Raw genomic sequence first — 23613 nt, forward strand, 5'->3', positions numbered from 1 at the left:
CATACAGCATATTTGTTTTGATTTCGTTGCCGTATTTTCGGCTTATGATAATAAAGAAATAAAGCATGCACGTAAACCTAACAAGAGTCATCTTCATGCACGAGTTTTTATTCCATTTCAGCTTTCCAACGAAGAAAGAGAAAGCATATAGCTTTAAACTTTTCTACAATTGCAAGTTAATGCTCGAATATAATCATATAGTATGATATTGTTTTTTTAGTATGATATTGTTGCTTTGAACGTGGTCGTTTTTCTGGTTTGAAATTGGATGAATTGTAACATTCCGAATTGTGATATATAGAAAAGTTTAAGATAATTGATTTGACTATCTATATCACCTAAGTGCGTTTACTTTTTCCGGTACACATCCGTTTAGAACTCCAGAGTTAATCGTGCTTGGACTAAAGTAGTGGAAAGAAAGATGAGTGACCTATTACGATAGCATGTGAATGAGGTCAAAGCACGGAAAAATATCATGTGATGATTGCATGGTCAATAAACAATGATTTCGAATTTTGAAGAAATTAACACACCACATTAGCCGTGAGCAATCGAAGCGTTACATTCTCGTTGTCTGGGGTCTAAGAGTTGCAAATCTGACAATATGATGTGGTCACTTAAGAGGGCAGGGAGTTTGCCATCGTAAACATCATATGATTGCATAAACTTCCGAAATTTTAAGTAAGCTCTCTGTTTTAAGGACGACGATATCAGCGATGACCTTAAGTCGGATCTGCATGAATTTCTTTTCTCAGGTTTACTCTTCTCTTCTCTTCTCTGGCTCGACTTATACACCGCATAGTCCATTTACGGATGATCAATATTAATCGATCATAGCATGAAAATTCTAGCAGAATTTTTTTTACCATTAGGATAAGACCACTCGGAAAATGTATACATTAAAAAATGCTATTTTCTTATATTTGGTTTATTTTGTTTCTTCTATTATGTAACTGACTCCAAATTAAATTTAGCAAGATTCAAATGTAAAAAGAAGCAGAAGCAAAATTTTGAAAACCTTCTCAAAAAGAAAAAAGGAAGCAAAATTTAACTATTCGAGAAATTTGGTTGAATTGGATTTTGAATGAATGTTGACAAAAGAAAAGAAGAAGACATGCCCGAATAAGAATCACTGTTGATTTCAGAGTTTCATTACAAAACAAAAGAATGCTGTGTCTGAAAATAAGGTAAAAGGCACTAGAGTCCAACTCTTTCTCTCTTCTCTCTCCCTCACTGTTACTGTCGTCTCGCTGTCTCTCCATTAATCTCCACAGCTTCGCAAAAAAAATTAAAAAAATCATTCACTGCAGAATCTCACCTCTCTCACTCTCTCTCTCTCTCTCTCTCTGCTCTCTCATCCTCGAATCTTCATTGGTCTTCTTCGTCCTTAAGGCTTAAGCTAGTACAGTAAGGAATCTTTGTCCTCCCCCCCCCCCCCCCACTTTTTCTTCCTCCAAATTGATAGATCTGATACATATTGAGGAAATGTCACAGAGAATGTTGGAGTTTCCCAATTAGGGCTTTTTTCTTTTTCATTTTGGGCAAGAAAATTAAAAAAAGAAATGGAGACGAGGATGAAGAAGTACAGAGAAGGAGTGAGTCCAGAGAGAGCAAAAGTGTGGACAGAGAAATCACCAAAGTATCATCAGAAGATCAAGAAAGTCCAAATTGTTTATTACCTCTCCAAGAATCGTCAGCTCGAGCATCCTCATTTCATCGAAGTCTTGCTTTCTTCTCCCAACGGTTTATACCTTAGAGGTAGTAGTAGTTACTCAATGCTTTTTGCACAATTCAAGATTTATGAATCTTGAAGAATCTTTTTGATTGCAGATGTTATAGAGAGACTTAATGTTCTTAGAGGCAGAGGCATGGCTTCAATGTATTCTTGGTCTAGTAAAAGGTACTATTAATTAACTTTTGAAATGCAAGAAAGAGTGTTCAGATTCAGATTTCAATGTATTCTTGATTTTTTTGTTACTATCTGCAGAAGCTATAGGAATGGTTTTGTGTGGCATGATTTATCAGAAGATGACTTGATTCTACCTGCTCATGGGAATGAGTATGTTCTTAAAGGCTCTGAGATCATTGACGAATCCACTGCAGATCACTTTAGCCCAATTGAGAGTTCAGCAACACAAAACATGAAGCAGATAGTTGTGGAGCCACCACCATCATCATCTAGAAGCATGGATGATTCCTCTTCCTCTAATAATAAGCATTCTCAGGAAGATGATGATGAGCTTTCTCCTCCGGCTCTCCGTTCTGTTTCCTCTCCTGATTCCAGAGACGCCAAGAACTCGACTTCTTGGTGTTTAGCTGAGTACAAGGTGTACAAGAGCGAGGGGCTCGCTGATGCGTCCACACAAACCGATGAAACCGTCAACAACAAACCTGTAGAGACCTTAAGCAGAGGCGTTTCAACCGATGATGCTGCGTCTCTCTCATCATCAGAATCTGAATCAAGCGAAGAGCCTTCTTGTGAAGGGAAGGAGGAGATAGAGAGTGCAGAGACACCAAGAAACTCTGTCTCTCCTCCTCCAGTTTCCAACAGCGCCTCTTCTCTTACCTCAAAGACTGATACGTTGGAGTCTCTCATAAGAGCTGATGTTAGTAAGATGAATAGTTTTAGGATTCTCGAACAGGAAGATGTTCGAATGCCGAGGCTCAGGGCCTCCAACATGCTGATGCAGTTGATATCATGTGGTTCGATATCAGTCAAGGATAACAAGTTCGGGCTTGTGCCTAGTTACAAACCCAAGTTTGGCCACTCCAAGTTCCCTTCACCTTTCTTCTCTTCCTCCTCGTTTATGATGGGAGATGTTGACCGTTTGTCTGAAACTCCGAGTCTAGTGAGCCTGAGGCTTGATGAGAAAGAGTATTTCAGTGGGAGCTTGGTGGAGACCAAGTTACAGAAGAAAGATGCTGCGGATGGGAACGCTTCTCTTAAGCGTTCTTCATCCTATAATGGTGACAGGTAGATGAAAGTTGTCTTAGTGATTGCATGCCGCTTGTTTGGGATTGTAATTTGAGTTTAAGTTTTTTTTTTCAGGGCTTCAAACCAAATGGGTGTAGCAGAGAATGGAGACTCGAAGCCGGGTTGTTCGAAACACATTCCACGCTCTAGAAAGGCTTCTTCTTCTATTGTAAGCAAGCAGCAACCACGTAGCGAGTCCATGAGATCTCCTGTCTCGGTAAAGACAAGAGACTCATCAAAAAATACTACCAGGAAGATTCCCAGTCCCTCTAAGACGACTGATGTTTGCAGTAAAAGAACAACCGAATCTTTATTGAAGCCTAAAGAAGATTCAGAGAAGGTGATCAAGATCGAGGAAAGGTACACAACATAAACGTTTCTCTTGATTGGCTTTTGTACAAAAGTGTTGATAGTAACATCTCATTGTTCTCTTGATTCCTTTTGGACTTGATTGGTGAAATCTCTATGTATATTGAACAGGCTTGCTTCAGGGGCGCGGGTTATAATAGAATCTAAAGTGCCTCCAAGCAGTTCATGAAGAGCTCTATCCAAGTATCTTTTTTTTTTTTTAAACAAATGAAATGGAAGAAGGCCCTTTTTTGTTTAGTTTTGTTTTTGTGGCGGGAACATTCTCCATTTGATTGTGTTTTGATTGTAAATCTGGAAAGGTGGTATGAGAAAAAGTTTCATAAAAAGCCTACAAAAGATCAGAGGAGCACTTAAGTGTTTGGCCATTGGGCAGTGTAAAGATATGTAACTAAAATTTGAGAGAAACCAAATCTGGAGGCAAAAGGGTATTTAATGTTTTGATGTGAGATGAGATGATGGACCACTGTTACTGATTTGTATGGTCAATTGTTAGGTTTGTTTTTTAGTTAGTTCCAATGCCATTTAGGTTTTCAAAATGTAACCGGAAAGTTACAGTTATCTGAGTATCTTACACACCGCTTTAATTTTTTGTTTCATCATTTATCCAATTTTTTTTTCTGAAGATGTGAATATAGCAAAGTTGTTTTGTTTTTCTATAGACGTGATATAGTACAGGTCTAAAGGATCATAAGTTCACTTCTTGTTAGAACGCATCTTTTTTCCCAAAAACTAATTTAATATAAGTGTAGATCTCATTCTAAGAAGATATACAAGCTTTAAGATCTAGAAGCTCCTAATGATTCAAAAAAAAGAGAATGGTCATAGCAAACGTGGTTTTGTTCCATATAAACATTAGTAAGAAAATAGTAAATCACATTTTTAGGCTGAAAATTTGAAGAAGGTAGAAAATGTATAATTGGGATTTTTCCATTTTGCAAACATTTCTGCTACTAATGTAAGTACGAATAAAATATTTACTATCATTGTAGCTTATGACACTTCTTCTGATCATGAACTAGCAGAAAAAAAGAAGAAGATATTTTCAAATTGTTTATGTTTATCAGAATAGTTAGTGAAATAGATGAACACGTCATCTAATCGTGCTTTGTTTTAATCATGCTCTGCATTGGTGTATATTAGTCTTGGATCCTTTAGGATCAACAATGTGGAACCAAATGAGTTTGTGGCTGGATTATTGATTATAGAGAAACGACATGGTCGGCTTAATATGAGGTTCGGGACATTGCATAGGTTTGGGACCAACATGTTTCAGGTTGTAGTTGTGATGTCTGTGTAATACTATTTGATATCTCATCGAGGTAAAACAAAAGTTCAAAAACTCATGTGTTCTTTTGGCTAGTAAAGCGTTCCTCAAACGTTTGATTTGTCTCTTTGGAAAAGAAAACATGTGATTTCTCTTGAAATCCGACACCTAAAAGGAATCTTTAGTTGATCAACTTTTTTTTTTTTTTTTTCAAAAAAAAAAAAAGAAAAAAAACTTTTTTTTTGTCAAGACGTGATGAGATATCATACACCTTAGTAAGTTCTCCATTGTTTTTATAACAACTAATTATTCTTCTCAGCGACCAAGACTTCATATACTGTAGTATGTACCACATCAATCCTTTGGGCTAGATTCTCCCGAAAACTAAATAATCGTTACTTACTCAATCTAAACTTAGACTTGAGTTTTAGTTTGTGAATCATAATAAATGATTGGTTTAATTCTTAACATTAGTCAGAAGGTATTTTAAATTCGAGTCAAACAATATGGTAGCTAATCCACTCTGTAACACTAAATGTGTTTTTTTCAGGATCGATCGATCGGATCAGCCGATAAAGTTTATAAAAAAAAAGACTTCATATATTGTCTCTTTCTTCTATGCATTTGAGTTTGTTATTGCAAACGAAATAAAAAATGCATTGAACAGGCTTCTGCATTAAGTAAGATAAAAATAAGTTGTGATAAATGAGTTAAAGATGAAAATGTTATTAATATTTTGTCGACGTTGCAGCGGGTTCAGTTTATAAATATACACATTATCTTGACAAAAAAAAACTATTTTCCGATAAACATTTTAACCACCAAAATATTTAAACTTTTATAATACAAGTAGATTTTGTTATTATGTAGACACTAACATAGTAACATGCACCTTCAATACGGCCTGATCGATTTTAATATATCAAAATCCGTAGGAATACTTTATTCCTGTTGTTAGTAAACTATATGAAATAAGTTATTGACATTATATTAGGTGATAAAATTTTCTTCTGATTCCTTTCACACACTTGAGCCTATCCATATATGTGTATAGATAATAAATACTACTACACTTGCTGCGTAAAATATTTATAAGAAACTGAATCAGTTCTTAAAAATTTGGATCCCTAAATCTACCCGAGCAGTCTATATATGTTTATATATTTTCCTGTTTGTTTCAAATTTAATTGGACGTTGGCCGAATTAGAAGCTAATTATATGAATAAAGCTATATATATAAGTCAATGACTAAACTATAAATAAAAGGCTTATCAACCATCATAAACTATATTCTAAGTCAACGAATCTGTTTATTATAATTTAAACTCATTATTTAATATCTCAATTCTTAAACAGTATAACTTATTATTATTTTTTGAATTATACACAGGTATTCTGGTCCCACATAAGTAGTGCAGACTAGTCAACACGTGTCGATTTTCTGTTTCTGGCGATGCCGAAATTTTAATTTCCTAATGTTAATTCTTAAACAGTAAAAACAGTAAAAACTTATGTTTGTATTTTCATACATTTTGCATATCAGCCTATATAGTACCAGCTTAGATTCTTTCCTCTTTTACACCAAAAAACGAAGGGAAATTCAATTATTCAGATGATTGCTTTCAACTTTCGTGTTTGTGAGATTATGAGGGTTATGTACTCCCCTACAATGTGATTGACCTTTTTCTATCTTTAAAACAAAATTACTTCAGCTTGCTTATCGTTTTCAAGAGTTAGTTGTCATGCAATACGGCAAAAGCAATCATCAACTGGAATCAACTTAGAATGATTATATATAATCCATCGTCATGCATCATGCATGACATTATGAATGACATTATCAAGACAACGAAATGAACACAAAATAAACTAACATGTATAAGGTGTGAACTGTGAAGAATGTGGTACGGTTTTGATCAATTTTTGAAAATCACTTGTTTTACTTTTATTCAACAAAAAGTAAAAATGTAACGCACTTAAAGGTTTTTTTTTTTGACAAAGAGGCACTTAAAGGTTAAAAATAAAGAAAAATATAGTTCTATTGGTATTATATGCAGTTCATAACTGTAAACAAAAGATGAACAAAAGAAAAATATAGTTCTGTTTGTAAGTAACAATTTTCAGTCAAAAAAAAAACAAAAGATGAACGTTGACAAGAAAAGAAAAAGATGATGGATTGATCGGTTCAGATGGATGGGTTGATTTGGATTGATCTACTCATTGGATAAAAACACAACAAATCAAAAACAATCCATTTTTAATGTGTCCATGGCACAAACATGTTGAGCAGTTGCACGAGCCGGTTTGAACATGTTGAGCAGTTACGCGAGCTGGTTTAAAGTGGATTCGATCTGTATTTCTGCTAGATATGGTAGGTTGTAGCTTAAAGCTAGTCGAAGAAAGATGAATGCTATATATTCATGCCTGACTTAAAATGACACAGTTTATCTGTAATCGGAGGTATTTGTATAAAGCACAAGTGACAAAAGAAAACTTTTTTTTTATCTACTATTTTACCATCTGCTCTTTTGGGAAAAAAATTCGAGCTAAAATTTGGATAATAATCCCATTGATTTCAGATTGTTTTATAAGCGTCTACATCAATGCATTTTATTTTGATTACTCAGATTTAAAAAACACTAGAAAACATATATATAAACTCACTTTGTTTCTGTTTTATTGTCAGAAACTTCTAAGAGTCTTCTCTTCTTTCTTCTGGACAAGATACAAACAAAACCCACACAAAAAGACAATGAAAGGAAGAGTCATCGCTCTTACAAACCTAAACGACCTCGAACTACACAATTTCTTGGTCGATCCAAACTTCGATCAGTTCATAAATATCATAAGAGGAGATGATCAAACCATCGAAAACCCACCTCTCGATTTCGATCTTGGTGGTCCTTTACACAACAGCCCATGTTTCATCGACGAGAGCCAGTTCATCCCAACACCTGTCGATGACCTGTTCGACGAGTTGCCTGATATAGACTCCAACGTGGCCGAATCGTTCCGTAGCTTCGAGGGTGAGAGTGTTGTAAGAGCAGGAGGCGAAGACGATTACAACGACGGCGATGATTCTTCTGCCACCACCACGAATAATGAAGGAAGCCGTAAGAAGAAGACGGATCGGTCGAGAACTTTGATCTCCGAGAGAAAAAGGAGAGGTCGGATGAAGGATAAGCTCTACGCATTGAGATCTCTTGTTCCAAACATTACTAAGGTAAAATGTAATGACTTGAACACAGTTTTTTTGGGTTATGAAACTGATAAGGAGTATTTCTTGAATTTGTGGCATTAGATGGATAAAGCATCCATTGTGGGAGATGCAGTGGCGTACGTTCAAGGACTGCAATCACAAGCCAAGACACTCAAAGCTGATATTGCTGGCCTTGAAGCTTCTTTGACTTCCACTGGAGGGTACCAAGAACCTGCATCAGTTGCTCAGAAGAGTCAAACTTTCCGCAGTATTAATCCACCGGTTTCCAAGAAAATCATTCAGGTATTGAACCCAATCTTCTTGATAACATTCAAAACCTTGTTTACGAAAGTGGCATATAGCAATAACAAAATTAAATATTGCAATCCAAGTGATTCGTTTTTTTTTTTTTGGGGGGGGGGGGGGGTTAGTTCTTTATGGTATATACAGATAAGAACTGTTCGAGTATTAATGAAATTTAGTTCGGCTTCAATTTGATTTTTTCTGTTAAAAAAGTTGAGTCCGATTAGGTTTTGGTTCGAGTTTTTAGATAAGTTTAGGCAATTTAACTAAAAAATATTAGGTAATTCGAATTGTTCCATATAATTCAGATATGTTTAGATAGTTTAAATAAATTAATTGAATAATTTCATTTTTTGGATAATTCAATTTTCTAAATAATATTATATTTTCTTTGACATAAAAAACAATATTATATTTGAATTATAAATTACATTTATAAATATTTGATATTTCAAAAAGTAATATAATTATTATTTAGGTATGTAAATTGTATTTCGGGTAAAACGTCGAGGCCTACCAACTACAAGTGACTTCCGCCGGTATATTAGTAACGTGTTCTATTTCGCGGCTTATGTTCAAATTTTTATTGGCAGATTTTCCCTAGTTTTATATCGACTTAATTTTTAAAGTTTTTTTTGGTGTGTTATTAGATGGATGTTATTCAAGTAGAGGAGAAAGAGTTTTACGTAAGATTGGTGTGTAATAAAGGAGAAGGTGTTGCTGCATCACTATACAAGTCCTTGGAGTCACTTACAAGTTTCCAAGTGCAGAACTCCAACCTAAGCTCCCCTTCTCCTGAGACATACCTCTTAACATATACATTAGATGTAAACCAACTTGTTCCTTTCTACCTTTTTTGTGGTTTCTTTAAGTTTATGTTTAGTAAGTACCGAGTTTGCTTGTTTGCTGAAAACAGGGGACATGTTTTGAACAGAGCTTAAACTTGCCTAACCTGAAGCTGTGGATTACTGGATCACTTCTAAACCAAGGTTTTGAATTCATCAAGCCATTCACTTGATTCTGTAACGCTATGTTCCAATCTGATTAAAACCCGGTTGTCCATCTCATTGATTGTCTTCCTTTCTGTATGTTTCATAACTTTCCAGCTATCTAATTTTTATTTTGAAGCTGATGTAAGTGATTCTCTATTGAATAAATAACCATCAAATAATTCACAAGCAACCGAAGTTAATTTGACAAGAGAATCAGCTTCTATATCTTTGGGCTTTAAAACGCATTATATATGTCACATTAAGGTTGAGAAGTACTTCCAAAGTTGATATGTACTATTCTGTTTATCACTGATTGGTATTAAGTTGGAAGTTCGTAAAAAGCTTGAATTTAAAATAGTATCAGAATATGAAATGAACATGAAAACTTATCCCTTATATATTACTTAAATTTTTTTCATATTTCTAATGTACGTAGAATCATGAATCTTTATATATAAAAGAACCTTTTCATCCTTCCTGGGGCCTCCAGCTAGGATGCCACGTCATAAATAGGAGCTCTACAGGCGTGACACGTCAGATGAGTTGCTAACGCCGCGTTTCATTAAAGGTTACCTTTGTGGGCTTTGTTTTGTGAGTTGAGCGTTGGGCTGTGGAGTTCGGTGTTTTGTCGGCCCGATTGAGTGATGTTGTCGCCAACCCTAATACGGCGGAGAAGAAACCAAGGTCCTCTTCCCCGGGCGGTGATCTGATGCCGTTTGCCTTTCTTCACCAGTCGAAACGGTTTGAGTAAAGGCTTGGTGATTAATCTCATTGATTCACTACCCCACTGCGTCGTCTTCAATGCTTCTTCGATCTGAAAGGCGGTGAATTCTTATTATAAATATGTGTAAGTGCTTCTCTCCTTAATCTCATCTTATCTTTAGTATCTCTTTGATTTCATACTAATAGATCTGTGTTATGGCTAATTCCAGGGTTTTTTTCTCCGAGCGGGAGGGTTCATAGCAAGCGGCGGAGCAAGCGGGAGGAGGGCTTAATGACCAGGCGACGGGCATATCAAGATGGATAGCCATGGAACAAGTTACGGAGAATGTGAAGAGAGAGATAGCAAAGTCGATTGCTGCAGGTTAAGCTCTCACATGGGAGGTGATAGGCTCTCGGATGTGAGTTTATAAGAGCTGGATTTTTTTATTTGTTTTTGTACGATAAATGGAATGAAGGACTGGTTTAAGTTGATTTCTTCGTGCAAATAGGTTCGTTCTTTTGTCTCCTTCACACCAATTTTTCCCCTTTCGCATCTCTTCGTCTCCGTCTCAGCAAATTCCAAGTTGTTTCTTTTTTTTTTAATTGCATCAATCAAACAGTTTGAACGTCACGCTCTTTCCAGTCTTCTTCTTTATTCATTTTATAAACATCAAGTGATGATTCAAATCAAACTTTCCTCTCCCTTATAATTCTGATTTACAGAGCCTTCTGGTTTGATTGTTTTTGTTGGCTTATTATTTCTGAACCAATCGTCTCTCACATCTGGAAATCGACAGGGATAGCGCTGGAGTAAGAAACCGAGAGAACGAGATGGAGAGCAACAGAGTATGACAGAGATATTGAGATGAAGAGCAACGGAGAAGTCGAGATATATATAGAGACACGAGGCAAGTGAGTAAGATGGAGCATTTTTATATATCTTCTGGTCGGATCTGCTTAAATAAGTTTCGCTATGAACAAAACAAGGAAACAATACACATAAGTTTGATATTGTTTATGCTTTTTATTTTATTTCAGACGAAGTGGTCTTGATTGATGTTATTTGATCTCCAGATATTGGCATCGTTCACGATTCTTATGTGACTGGAGAAGTACGAGGACTACTTGAAGCTCAAATCAAGAGTAGAGATCTTACAACATTCACAACGGTACATAGCGTTATTCATTACACATCTTGAAAAGTGAATGCTTACTCCATGTCTCTGGATAACTTATAACTCTTCTGACTTTAGGCATTTGCTAGGTGAAGAGATAGCCGGGATGGGAGTGGATGAGCTTGAGCAGCTACAACATCAAGTAGATACATCACTAAGACAGATAAGATCCACAAAGGTATACATAATCTCAAGAAACCATAAGCTTATATTTGATTCTTTTAGTCTAAAGAGAATTTAGAACAGTACCAAATCTTGGAATTGTTGTCTAAGTGCCAGTCCCGGTCAATGCTTGATCAACATTCTGAACTCAAAACAAAGTTACATAAACTTTCACAGTGTTCCATTATCTCAATACAACACTCTCATATTGATTAATTTACAGGAGGAAATGTTATTGGAAACCACCATAGATCTTGAGTGAAAGGTTGTGCCATCAAAATCTTATAGCCCAAGAAATTGTATCATTTGAGATCTTTCACAATATTGTTGTCTTTTTCTCTTTATCTATCTCAGTTGGAAGAACGTGATGGAGCCCATAATCAATCAATATTGGGAGCTTCTTCTTCTGTAGAACGTTCCCAACAATCCAACATCATCAACAATAGCAACAACAGGGCAAGAGTTCTTATCAAGTAAATTTTGAGTCAATAAGCAGGTTACTTCAGGCCTTTACAAGGCAATGTAGTATTGTATAGGAGGTATGAAGACCCTGTGAATTGACCTTGCATATAGTTAACACGATTGAAGAATCCCTAACGTTTGAAGAGGATATAAATTACTCACAAAAATCAGCCGTACTTAAAAAGATATGCATATGCAGTTGAAAAACAATACTTATACCGTTGACAAAAAAATATACAGACGCAACATTAGAGGCTAAATTAAACTGCGCCACAAAAATACGTACGAAATCGGAGACTCGGAAACAATGAAAATAAAAAACAGCATTCGTATGGAGCCAACCAAAACATCCTATCTTTTGTAGGATATGGAAGAAGATAGTAAAATTCACAAAATTCTTAAAATAGCAAGGATCGGCCTTATCATTACAACCAACAACATAACTTAATACTCTCTATAGAGCCAACCAAAATAGAGTTCAACTAAGCAAATAAGAAAATCAACAAACAAATATAATTTGTTGAGAAAACAAATATAATCATTTTAAATAAGTGATATAATCAGAGGATGGAGTAAAAGAACCTGTAAATAACAATATTGATCATTGACCTTCCAAATCTAGAAATAAGCATAACAAAATAAAAATCCAAAAATGAGATACAAAACCCAAAAAATGCAAAAATTGACTCACTAATAGGTTGAATATAATAAAACAAAACTCTAAAAATCATAAGTGAGATAAAGCAATTAAAAATGAGGAACAAAACTTAGGTTCACCCCCTAAGGTGAATCTCTACATTCACCCACCAATAAGAATTAGTTAATTGAGATTTGATATCTCTTAAAAAAGAAAACCAAGTAATAATGATTTAATGAAATAAAATTATGTTTTTAGATAAATAAAAAATAGTAGTAATCATCAAAAAAATACATTCTTTTTAATATTGATAAATCCGTCAGAAAATACTAAACTCTAAACCCTAAATTATAAACCCTAAACCCTAAGTTCTAAATACTAAACCCTAAACCCTTAGGGAAAGCCTGAACCCTTGGGCAAATCCTATACCCTAAACCCTTAAATTTAAACCAAACCTTAAATCATAAACTAAATCTTAATTCCTAAACCCTAAATCATAACTTCTAATACTAAACCTTAAATCCTAAATTCCAAAATGGTTTATAGTTTAGGATTAAGAGTATATGATTTAATATTTGTCAAAGAGTTTAGGGTTTAGGGTTTAGGGTTTCGTGTTTAGAATTTAGGGTTTAATATTATGGTTTATGATTAAGGGTTTAGGGTTTAAGATTAACGATTTAGGGTATAGGATTTGCCCAAGGGTTCAGGCTTTCCCTAAGGGTTTAGGGTTTAGTATTTAGAATTTAGGGTTTAGTATTTAGAATTTAGAGTTTAGGGTTTAGTATTTTTGACGGATTTATCAATACTAAAAAAATATTTTTATAATTGCTACTATTTTTTATTTATCTAAAAACATAATTTTATTTCATTAAATTCTTATTATTTGGTTTTCTTTTTTAAGAGATATCAAATCTCAATTAACTAATTCCTATTGGTGGGTGAATGTAGAGATTCACCTTAGGGGGTGAAGGTAAGTTTTGTTCAAAAATGAGTCAAGCTTCGAGAAAAAAACATTAGGAAAAACAAGATTTTCGAAAGCGGTGAAAAACACACCAACAGTTTATTCTCATATTCAAAACAAAGCCGTATCTTAGACTCATCTCAAATAACTTAATTATAAGAAAAAAATGTCAACAACAGACGATGGCGAAAAAAATGCATTTCCACTAAATAAAAAAATTATTTTTGGAAGATAAGGAGGATGATGATAAAATAGTAAAATATTTCTAAAAATATAAATTAATAAATAATATAATTAATAAATGTTAATCTAATAGTTAATTATATATCATGGAACATAAACAAATGTCATCTATTTATAAGTATTTCCAAATAAATTTCACATCAAAATTATTTTAAACATTAAGTAAATAGTACAATGATATAGTGTAGTATTTTGTGTTTTTAATAAATATTTTAGTTCAATTTTTCATCTGATCGAAATGTTATTCATTTTGTCTAACAATTATTTTTATTGTTTTTGCAGTGATCTTATAGTGAGAGAATAAATTATACGTATTTTATAAAAAAGTAGAAGACAAATCATCTATCATGTAGTTTACATAACTGCAACAATTTTGAGGATCAATTTACTGAAATTATATATAAAGTGATTTTATAATATCTTTTTATAATAATTTAAATGCTTCATAAATCAATAAAAAATCATATAAAAATAATTTTTAATATAACTTCCCGCCCGCAGGGCGGGCCGACCCTAGTTCATTATACAACATAGTGCTTTGCTATGAAATCTTATTTGGGCCAACTTTAAACTTAATGTCCAAGATTTAAGCCCAAAAAAAATTGGTAACATTTTACAGTCTTACACAAATCGTCAAATGTGTGTTTTGAGAGAGTACATGTTAACATGGAGAGCTCTAGAAAGATAAATATATATGTTAGTTTGGTTTAGAACATTTCTAATCATGCTTTATTTTCTATTCCAAATGATCTTTTTTATAATAAAATCTACTCTAACATTATTATATTTTTAACTTCCAAAAAAAAAAATACGGAAACCTCTTTTGTCTAGTGATTTGATTAAACGTTAATCAATATTTTTACATTAAAAAGTCTGATTTCCGAATCATAAAAACAATTATGTAAATTTATAGAGAAAAACAAATTTACAAATATATTTATCTTAATTTTGTAATAGCATAATTATTTAGTTTAAAAAAATAGAGAACGGAATATGTTTATTCCAACGATGGACTAGTTATGTAATTTTTTTCCATTTCCATCTCTATAAAATGAAACAAAATTGAAGTAAATTTTAATTCTATTTGGAATTATTTTAAAACGTTTTTAAAGTGAAAAAAAATAAAATAATACATTTGGTTATCTTTTGAAATTATAAGACTTTGGGTTTTGCCACGAAATATTAGGACTTTATCCAATTTTTAAACCGGATATATTTGGTACACAAAATAGAAAAACCTCCTCACATTTACCTCATCACACACTTGGTTCCAAACCCCACAAAAGCAGCAGGAGCCAATGGCTGCTCACACCATCCTCTCCTTCTCATCTCCTTGTCATCGCCTTCTCATTTCTCCGTTATCCAACCCCAACCCACCACTCCGTTCCTCTTTCCGCGGCGTCTCTCTCAACCTCCACCGTCCCCAGCCGGTTTCCTTCTCAGCCTCGAAGAAATGGATGGCTAACAGTGGTTTCCGCCGCGAAGAAAGCCGTTGCAGTGCTCAGGGGTAACTCCGACGTAGAAGGAGTTGTTACTCTCACTCAAGAAGACACAGGTCTCCCCCCCCCCCCCCCCCCCCCCCCTTCTTCCTCCACCATTTCTCTGTTTCCTTCTTACTTAATGAAACATTGGTTTTGATGATGTGAAAGCAAGCAGGTCCTACAACAGTGAATGTTCGTATCACTGGTCTCACTCCAGGGCCTCATGGCTTTCACCTCGTATTAACTCTTCCTTTTTATCTACTTTCGATTCTTTTAAGAGTTACTTACTTACTGTGTTTTTTTTCTTTCTTTTTAAAAAAAAAACAGCATGAGTTTGGTGATACAACAAATGGATGCATCTCAACAGGACCACATTTCACCCCTAACAACATGACACACGGAGCTCCTCAAGACGAGATCCGTCATGCGGGTGACATGGGAAACATCATTGCCAATGCCGACGGTATCTCCATTCAAGCTTTTAATCAATCTTCGAAAACTGTTTCAGGCTAAGTACAGTTTTTTTTTTTTTGAATTGTAACAACACAACAGGCGTGGCAGAAACAACACTTGTGGACAATCAGATTCCTCTGACTGGTCCTAAATCTGTTGTCGGAAGAGCCTTTGTGGTTCACGAGCTTCAGGATGATCTTGGAAAGGGTAAACACTCTTATCCCTAATTTTACTTCCCCATTCTCCATCTTACTATTCTTGCTACTGAAAAAGATGGTTCTTATCAAAGTTGTGATCTGATTACTTCTTCTTAATTTTTGTTTGCCAAAATAATAGGTGGGCATGAGCTTAGTCTGACCAGTGGTAACGCAGGCGGTATGATTAGTTTTTTTGATCCCTATGACTTAGCCTGCTATTGTTTCAAACGTTTACATATGTCTATAAGAATACTTTTTTCAAAAGAAAAATTTTCAGTTTCTTTTTTTAAGAAAGAAAGCTTTGCTTATATATAATAGTTTGAATGCGAATTTGGAATTTGTGTGTTTGGTAATCTCACGAGCTACGTGGGTTCTAACGCAGATGTGGTTGGTTTGACGCCGCTCTAAGTCTGGAATAAGTAAAGTACTCTCTGTCTACTGTATTGTGTCTTGTTTCTTGTCAAATAATGTTTGGCTGATTAAACTTTTGATGTTTATATTCATAGCATCAAAAAAAAAACTCTCTTTGGATTTGTACCTTTGTAAAACTACTCATGGACCAAATCTGCTTTCCATCGTTTTTAGAAACATTGTTTTGGTATAACGTCTCTTTTTTTATCAAGTCAATTAACGATTCATGCTTTGATTTTGTTTTTTTAGGTAATGAGGTGAAGTGACTTTAACATATAGTATAAAAGAAATTGGTGATAAGCATAACTAAAAATAAGCCAAACAAACAATTTTGAAAACCTCCATCTAAGTTTGGACATGTTATCCAGTAAAGAAAGAATCAAATTAAGAGATACCAAATCGAGTGATACACATCTGACTGCAAAACTTCATAACTCCTATCTTCTTCTTTTTTTCAAATCGTGGGAGTAGAAAGATAAGAGAGTGGAAAAAGGAAAATCTCAGAAATAGAGGGAAAGATAAGAGAGTGGAAAAAAGAAAATGTCATTTTGATATTTTTCACAATAATTAAAATATATTTAAATTATTATTAATTACACATATTCAACCAATAACATTTAAGATAAATGACATTATTTATTAAATCAATGTTTTTGTAATTAATATTAAGTTGAAAGTTGCATTATAGTCCTAAAACGATATTTTTTGTAACAAGAAAAAATGTTAAAAGGATATTTAATATGAAACATAAGACGATGATGGCACTAAGTGCACTGTATCATCAAAAGATCGTGTTATAGAATGTAAGCACTCATCAAGGTATCAGGACTAGGAGAGAAATCCTTAGGTGCATTGGAAATAGAAGAAGCAACAAAAAGAAATACTGATTCATGGAAAATAACATGCCTTGAAATAGAGATGTTATTAGTTTCCAGATATTGTAGTACTTATAACCTTTAAATCCAGCTCGATAACCAATAAAAACATATGCCTTTGCTCGTGGATTGAACTTGGTGCGAGATTTAGAAGAGGTACTTTTATAGCACAGACATCTGAAGGTCTTTAGTTGGTTATATTTGGGGATTTTAGAGGTAAGGATTTGATAAGGAGTTTTATTTTGGATGACTGGGGAATGGGGATGGTAATCTGTTGATAAGGAACCAACAATGAATATAAAATCCTTCTAGAAGTTAGGTGGTATAGAGGATTGAAACATTAAAGCACGAGCCACATTTAAAATGTGATAGTGTATTCTTTTGAAAACAGAATTACATTCAAGGTTTCAGGGCACGAATGAAATGAAATAATACCTTTAGCTTTAAACAACTCTGCAAATGAAAGTTCACGAGCATTATCGACACTAGTCTCAAACTGATTTTTAATCATAATCAGAAAAGTCGGAAACACATACAAGACATCAGATTTTAATTTCGTCAAGTAAACACAAGCTGCATGACTGTGATCGTCTACAATATTCAAGAAATATCAAAAACCTTCAGTTGTAGAAACAAAATATATACCCCAAACATCAATTTGAAGAAGATCAAATGGTGAATCACTGATTTTATTAGAAACTGGAAACAGAATAATGTATGGAAATATTTTCATTGAAGTTTATGAATGTACATCCTACTGTATTTATACTATCATGTACACATGTATGTATACTAACTACTAAGTTACATGAAACGACACAGTCTCATATACATATATTTACGATCACATGTAGTGTAGTAAAACTGAAAAAGAAAAAGTTCAGCTTACCCACTTGGTTATTCCAATTTGTTGTATGCGTCTCCCGAACCGTCTGTCTGTTACTTCAACTACTTTAATATATAGATATACGAACACTTCCTATTATATTAGTGATACTTTTGCTTTCTCAAAATGGTCGGTCAACTTGTGAATATAAATCTTTCTTTCGACATGCTTTAAGATAATTTCATCCGAACTCATCTATGGAAATTACAAATTAGACTTTGTTCGAGACTTACCAATAACACAATTATTGGATTCTACCACTAATTTGTTATAATCCTATGTTTTTTTCTGAAAGAGAATGATAAAGAGAAGTTGATGTTTCTGACACAAACAATGTGACTTCTATGGCCTTGATTGGTAGAGCATTAGCATTAGCATTATTCTCTACATTATCCAATCAACATTTGTTACAAAAGCATTTAGAAAAGCATTTACTAAATGCTAATGCTCTCCAAATGCTCTCTAGCAAATGCTCTCATATGAAGCTTTTGGAAGAGCATTTACATTTACAATTTATATATTTATGAAATAAATATAATTAGTTCACTTATTTGATTTAATAATATTATAAAATAAATTTTATATCCAGAAAATGAAGTTTCATTTCTAAAATAAATTTACAATATAAATATATTTTTTTTAAATAGTATTTCACATTTAAAATATAATATAATTATATAAACTATATTATATTTTAAATGCGAAATATATTTTTTAAATAGATATTTTAATTGTAAATTTTATTTTTTAAACAAAATTTTCGATATAAACATAATTTTTGAAATTAGTAAATAAAATAAATTAATTATGTCTATTTTATATATTAATATATATCCAAAAATAAATTTATATTTTATTTATTTTATTTAATAATATTCAGAATTATTTTATAACCAAAAATAAATTTATATTTTTTAAAAAATTACATTTATTTTTAAAAATAATAATATTTCACATTTAAAATTTAATTTCATTTATGTTATTAATTAAGATTCATTATTTTTAATAACAAATATTATATATATATATATATTATAAATAAATAAATAAATATATATATTATAATTAAATATATATATATATATATTATAATTTAATATATATTATTTTTAAATAAATATATTATATACTAACTTTTATAAAAAAAATTAAAATTGTATACTGCTACTGCTTTACCAATCATTTTATTAAAAGTTTTAATGAAAGCATACATCTTCTACAGCATATTGTTTCTACAGCATACTGCTACTGCTTCTTCATCTGCTGTACCAATCGAGGCCTATATATGGCTCACATCTATTCATTTATCTTTCTGGAATTTTCAAAATTGAACACTATTTTCGCGCTCTTGTCACAAATCTGGAATACGGAAGGTACAACCATGAAGGAGTAAACTATATCTTCAAAAATAACTCAATCCAAGCAAATCACGTTAGAAATTATTTCGGAAAATTTAGATTCAATAACTACAAAAACTGAAATCAAGTCCATAATCATAAAAATGGTTAGAAAATATTCTGTAAATTAACATATTTCTTCAAACTTTAAACCAAGTTCAAAAACAAAATTTAAACCGTATATATTTCTTTATCTATTTAAACTTTTAAAAGGAATTTAAGATTACTCAAAACTACTTAACGAATCAAAATAATTAAATGTTATAACAATGAGAAAAGATAATGCGATGACACGTTTGATCACAAAAAAAAATGCGGTGACAGAAAATTTTAATATGGTTCACCAGTCCAACACAAATAAAGAAAAACATTTCATTAATAGAAGTTAAATCTATTTTTAAGATACATTAAAATTACAAGAACACAAAGTATATATAAAAATATTTCAGTTTAACAAGACTCGGCTAACTAATAATATAAAACGAGATTTCTGGCTAGGTGTAAATAAAAAGCCATATTAGATTACAAATTTAACAACACTGAATAGTGTTCAATTTTGAAAATTCCAGAAAGATATAAGCTATATACATAGAATAACATATACAAAATGATGAGATGAAAGAGAAAATAAAGGTAATTTTTGTCTATTATGTTACAGAACAGTAAAAAGATGGGTATTCGCTTAATTTACTTTTAAGTGCTATTTTCTTAATTTATTTTGTTTTTGGTTCTACCAAAAAATCACCACCCAATATTTAACTATATCTGTTACTATTCGTTTTTGTGAGGAAGAAGATGCAGCAAAACAACAGGCTGATTTTGGTTTAGCTGGCATTGCTCTATTTTTTGTTTTATTATTAAACTTTGTTTTTGTTTCTTGACAATATTCGCTTTGTTCATTAAACTGTAGATCAAAATTTCATAACCAAACCTTACAACTCTTTATACTAAAGTATTTATAAATGGGTTAGCTTACTGGCAACCAATAAAAACTTTAGTAGGATAGACATAGTTGATAGTTCTAGCAAATTTCGACAGCTACCTGAATAATGCATATATACATATAATGCACACTGGATTAGGTTCTGATTATGATATGTTTTCTATCTTTCAACGAGTATACAAATTGATTAATGGCAAATTAACTATTTTACTGTTTCAGTTATACTGTAAAAGACTGTCTTGAAAGTATTTGGAAAAGACTATCATCTAGAAGCTTATCGGAAAAGACTAAGATGATATCATCTAGAAGCTTATCCTTGTAGTAGTGGTAGATAATTTAACTATGCACAAATAAAAACATTTAATAGATCTTTTTGAACTGGTATGAACAATATTCATACTCTCAATCAAATATTAAATTTCTCTCGTCTTTAAAACAATTTTCGTTTGAATTTGTAAGTATTAATATAAATAACGCTACTGCAGTGGAGGTTTTCTACTATGAAACACGACTTTTTATCAAATCTCACCTTTCTTATCTCTTACTGTAAACAGTAAAAAATATAATCTCACAAAATTGAAGAATATTTACCAAAAAGTCATAAGTTTCAATAAAAAGTCATAACTAACCAGAGACTGATTAGTTTGCAGAACAAAAACAAAAGAAAAATATGATACAGATTATAGTTTGAAGATTTTTTTCAATTTAAAATGAATAGTGGGCAATGGTATAAATAAAACCGAAATACATATATGAAACAGCTACTTATAAGGAAGTGTGTGGTGAAGTGGAGTGAGTAAGAAGTAAGAGTGAGTTGTAGTTGTAGTGTTGAAGTGTGGTGAGGTGGTGTGTTATGTCTATCCACTCCTTTTGGACAAAAACTTCTTTCTATAAATAATGTCTTCAAACCCCACCACCACTCTCTCTTCTTCCTCTTAATATAAAACACCCTCTACTGTTTGGTATGCCACTCATTTTCTCACCTTATTTACATTTCAAAAGATATATTTTCAAGAACTTTCCACCTCTTTCCTTGGGCAAACATGCATGTATATGTTTGTTCGTGTGTAGATTTTTCACTCATCTTTTTTCAAGTAGAAGTCAATACTAAACTTTGAACTTATGGTTGTTATAAGTAAACAAAAATGCACTGAATGGATCGAATCAACAGATATAACTGAAATCATTAAATTGTGTAACGATTCTGGGACTTAGATTGATTTAACATAGTTCAATTTAGTAGTCTCTCTAGAGTTCACCATTTAGATATACAATACTTATATGAGCTTTTTTTTTGAAGCTTACAATACTATATGAGTTACGCCGGATCTTTATTTATTCTTTGATCAGGCCTATTACATCCTAGTAAAAACTTAGCTTGAAAGTTGTATAATTCTTACAAATCAAGCGATTGTATCTTAGATGGCTTTATCTTTTATTAAGTTTTAATTTTCATTATGTTCTAGTAATAAATGATTTTATATTGAGAAGACTTTGTAAGAGCTATAAACTAGCTAGAAAAAAGAAATTGTAACTGGGAGTTGAGAGGAAAACAACAACCTGCAAGTGAAGTATAGCAAGCTAAAGAGTGGGTTGGATCCGGTTTTGTAGAAACAAGATCTTTTGGTAAATCCTAACTTGGAAGCGATGTCACATGTATGCCAGGCTCATTCACACCCACCAATTATAATTAGATAAACTAATTTTGAAATAACAAAAATGGAGTTGGCTAATGTTTAGTATCAGTGCTCAGATAAACAGTTGTATGTATGAAAACGTAAATTTGGTCTTCTACATCGTTCAATTTAACTAAACTTTTACAACGTAAAACATATATGCTCAATCATTAAGTCCTCTAAATCGTCTAAATATATTTCATTGTGGCTGAGAAAGAGTATTAGTTAAACGTTAAATTGATACTTCAATACTAATATATATTTGTTAGACCTTTATTTTAGAATATTGGTTGGAATGAGTTGTGTAATTGGTGGAAGATACAACTAAAGATGCGGCGGTGCATCTTGACCCTTGCGTGCCTCACACTTTCTTCTCCTTTGTCTTCTTACGCTAAGAATCTCTCTCTCTCTCTCTCTCTCTCTCTCTCTCTCTCTCTCTCTCACTCTTTGCTAACGTACATTTTTTGTTGTACTAACTTCCACACTGAACCTGCTTACGTCATATTTAACTGTTTCATAACTTTTCTTGGCATTAAAAAAGACATCTACTAGACAATGGTAATTCCAAACATCTACGTAAAGTGATAGAAAAGAAAAAAAACATGATTTCTTGATTTCAGAAGAACTTCTTACGATGCATATAATAAACTTTACAAAGATCATTTGGTATTTGATATGAAATATTTTTAATTGATACAAAATAATTTACTTGATTTAGTTTTATATTTTTGATCATGTGCATGAATTAAAGAAATGAAATATTTGTTTTTAGATATTTTGAACTGGTTGTTCAAAAAAGGTTATTTTGAACTGTACACTGGCACCCGTATATAATATATTTAAGAATGGCAGAACTATAATTATATATGTATACATATGTATTATGTTAGAGATATGATCTCATATTAAAAATATAAAAAGATTTAAGTAATATAGAAGAGACTAGAACGATTTTATTTATCATCAATTGTTTTTAACTCGAAAACTTAACACTTAACATAATATCATATTGAGTCAATTATCTGACCCATTTATTCGGTCTAGAAAATGGGCTGATCATCTCAAGGATTGATGTCTTAGACAAAGTTCAATCTATACTATTATTTGCGAAGTAATTTTTCGCGACGGAGCTCTCACGTTAAAAGTTAGAGTGGTTAATATCGATATTACCCTTAATGAATAAAATATATAATTAAGGTAAAAATAAAAATGAAAATTACTTTATTTGATTATATAATTGATTAAATTTAGTAATAGTAAGATTTATCCAAAATCTAAAAATATTTTAAAATATAAATATAATTCCTATATGTATGTTGTTATCTGAATTTTTTTAAAATAAAGTTGAAAACATAAAGTATATAACTAAATATAATTTAATGATATTATTAATTTTATTTAATTGAAAAAGATAATATTAAGTGACTAAAAATATATAATTAAGCTAAAAATAAAAACGAAAATTAATTTATTTGATTAATAATTGATTAAAATTAATAATAGTAAGATTTATCCAAAATCTAAAAATATTTTAAAATATAAACATAATTCTTATATGTATGTTGTGTTGTTATCTGAATTTCTTTGAATATAAAGTTGAAAACATAAATATAAAGTTGAAAACATAAAGTATATAACTAAATATTAATAAAATAAAATTCTTAATTTATATAATTGAAAAGAGAATATTAAGTGACTTAAAATATATAATTAAGCTAAAAATAAAAACGAAAATTATTATTTTTGATTAATAATTGATTAAAATTAATAATAGTAAGATTTATCCAAAATCTAAAAATATTTTTAAATATAAATATAATTCATATATTAATGTTGTGTTGTTATCTGAAA

General features: G+C 31.9%; 4 protein-coding genes across 5 annotated transcripts; all 4 read left to right on the forward strand.

The window, feature by feature from the left end:
* Positions 1–1199: 1199 nt before the first annotated feature.
* Positions 1200–3541, forward strand: LOC108813846 (protein SOSEKI 3). The gene is made up of 5 exons (XM_018586519.2): positions 1200–1758; positions 1831–1900; positions 1988–2974; positions 3050–3334; positions 3455–3541. The coding sequence occupies exons 1-5, from the start codon at positions 1563–1565 to the stop codon at positions 3510–3512; spliced, it is 1596 nt and encodes a 531-aa protein (XP_018442021.2). The 5' UTR covers positions 1200–1562; the 3' UTR covers positions 3513–3541.
* A 3770-nt stretch (positions 3542–7311) lies between these two features.
* Positions 7312–9268, forward strand: LOC108808644 (transcription factor FER-LIKE IRON DEFICIENCY-INDUCED TRANSCRIPTION FACTOR). 2 transcript variants are annotated; one of them, XM_056988000.1, is made up of 4 exons: positions 7312–7830; positions 7909–8109; positions 8760–8936; positions 9026–9268. In XM_056988000.1, the coding sequence occupies exons 1-4, from the start codon at positions 7360–7362 to the stop codon at positions 9125–9127; spliced, it is 951 nt and encodes a 316-aa protein (XP_056843980.1). In that variant the 5' UTR covers positions 7312–7359; the 3' UTR covers positions 9128–9268. The 2 variants fall into 2 exon arrangements, with proteins under 2 accessions (XP_056843980.1, XP_018436258.2); XM_018580756.2 differs by having other exon boundaries at positions 8760–9268.
* Positions 9269–10120: 852 nt separating this feature from the next.
* On the forward strand, positions 10121–11617 carry LOC130495853 (agamous-like MADS-box protein AGL3). The gene is made up of 4 exons (XM_056987405.1): positions 10121–10222; positions 10917–10972; positions 11057–11156; positions 11495–11617. The coding sequence occupies exons 1-4, from the start codon at positions 10121–10123 to the stop codon at positions 11615–11617; spliced, it is 381 nt and encodes a 126-aa protein (XP_056843385.1).
* A 3069-nt stretch (positions 11618–14686) lies between these two features.
* LOC108809798 (superoxide dismutase [Cu-Zn] 2, chloroplastic) lies at positions 14687–16192 on the forward strand. The gene is given in 7 exon segments (XM_018581941.2): positions 14687–14893; positions 14895–14998; positions 15100–15161; positions 15252–15387; positions 15477–15584; positions 15714–15752; positions 15957–16192. Coding segments are annotated over 7 exon segments (627 nt in total). The 5' UTR covers positions 14687–14741; the 3' UTR covers positions 15983–16192.
* Positions 16193–23613: the final 7421 nt, after the last annotated feature.

The sequence above is a fragment of the Raphanus sativus genome, chromosome 6 (genome assembly GCF_000801105.2).
Source record: "Raphanus sativus cultivar WK10039 chromosome 6, ASM80110v3, whole genome shotgun sequence".
NCBI classification, from domain to species: Eukaryota; Viridiplantae; Streptophyta; class Magnoliopsida; order Brassicales; family Brassicaceae; genus Raphanus; species Raphanus sativus.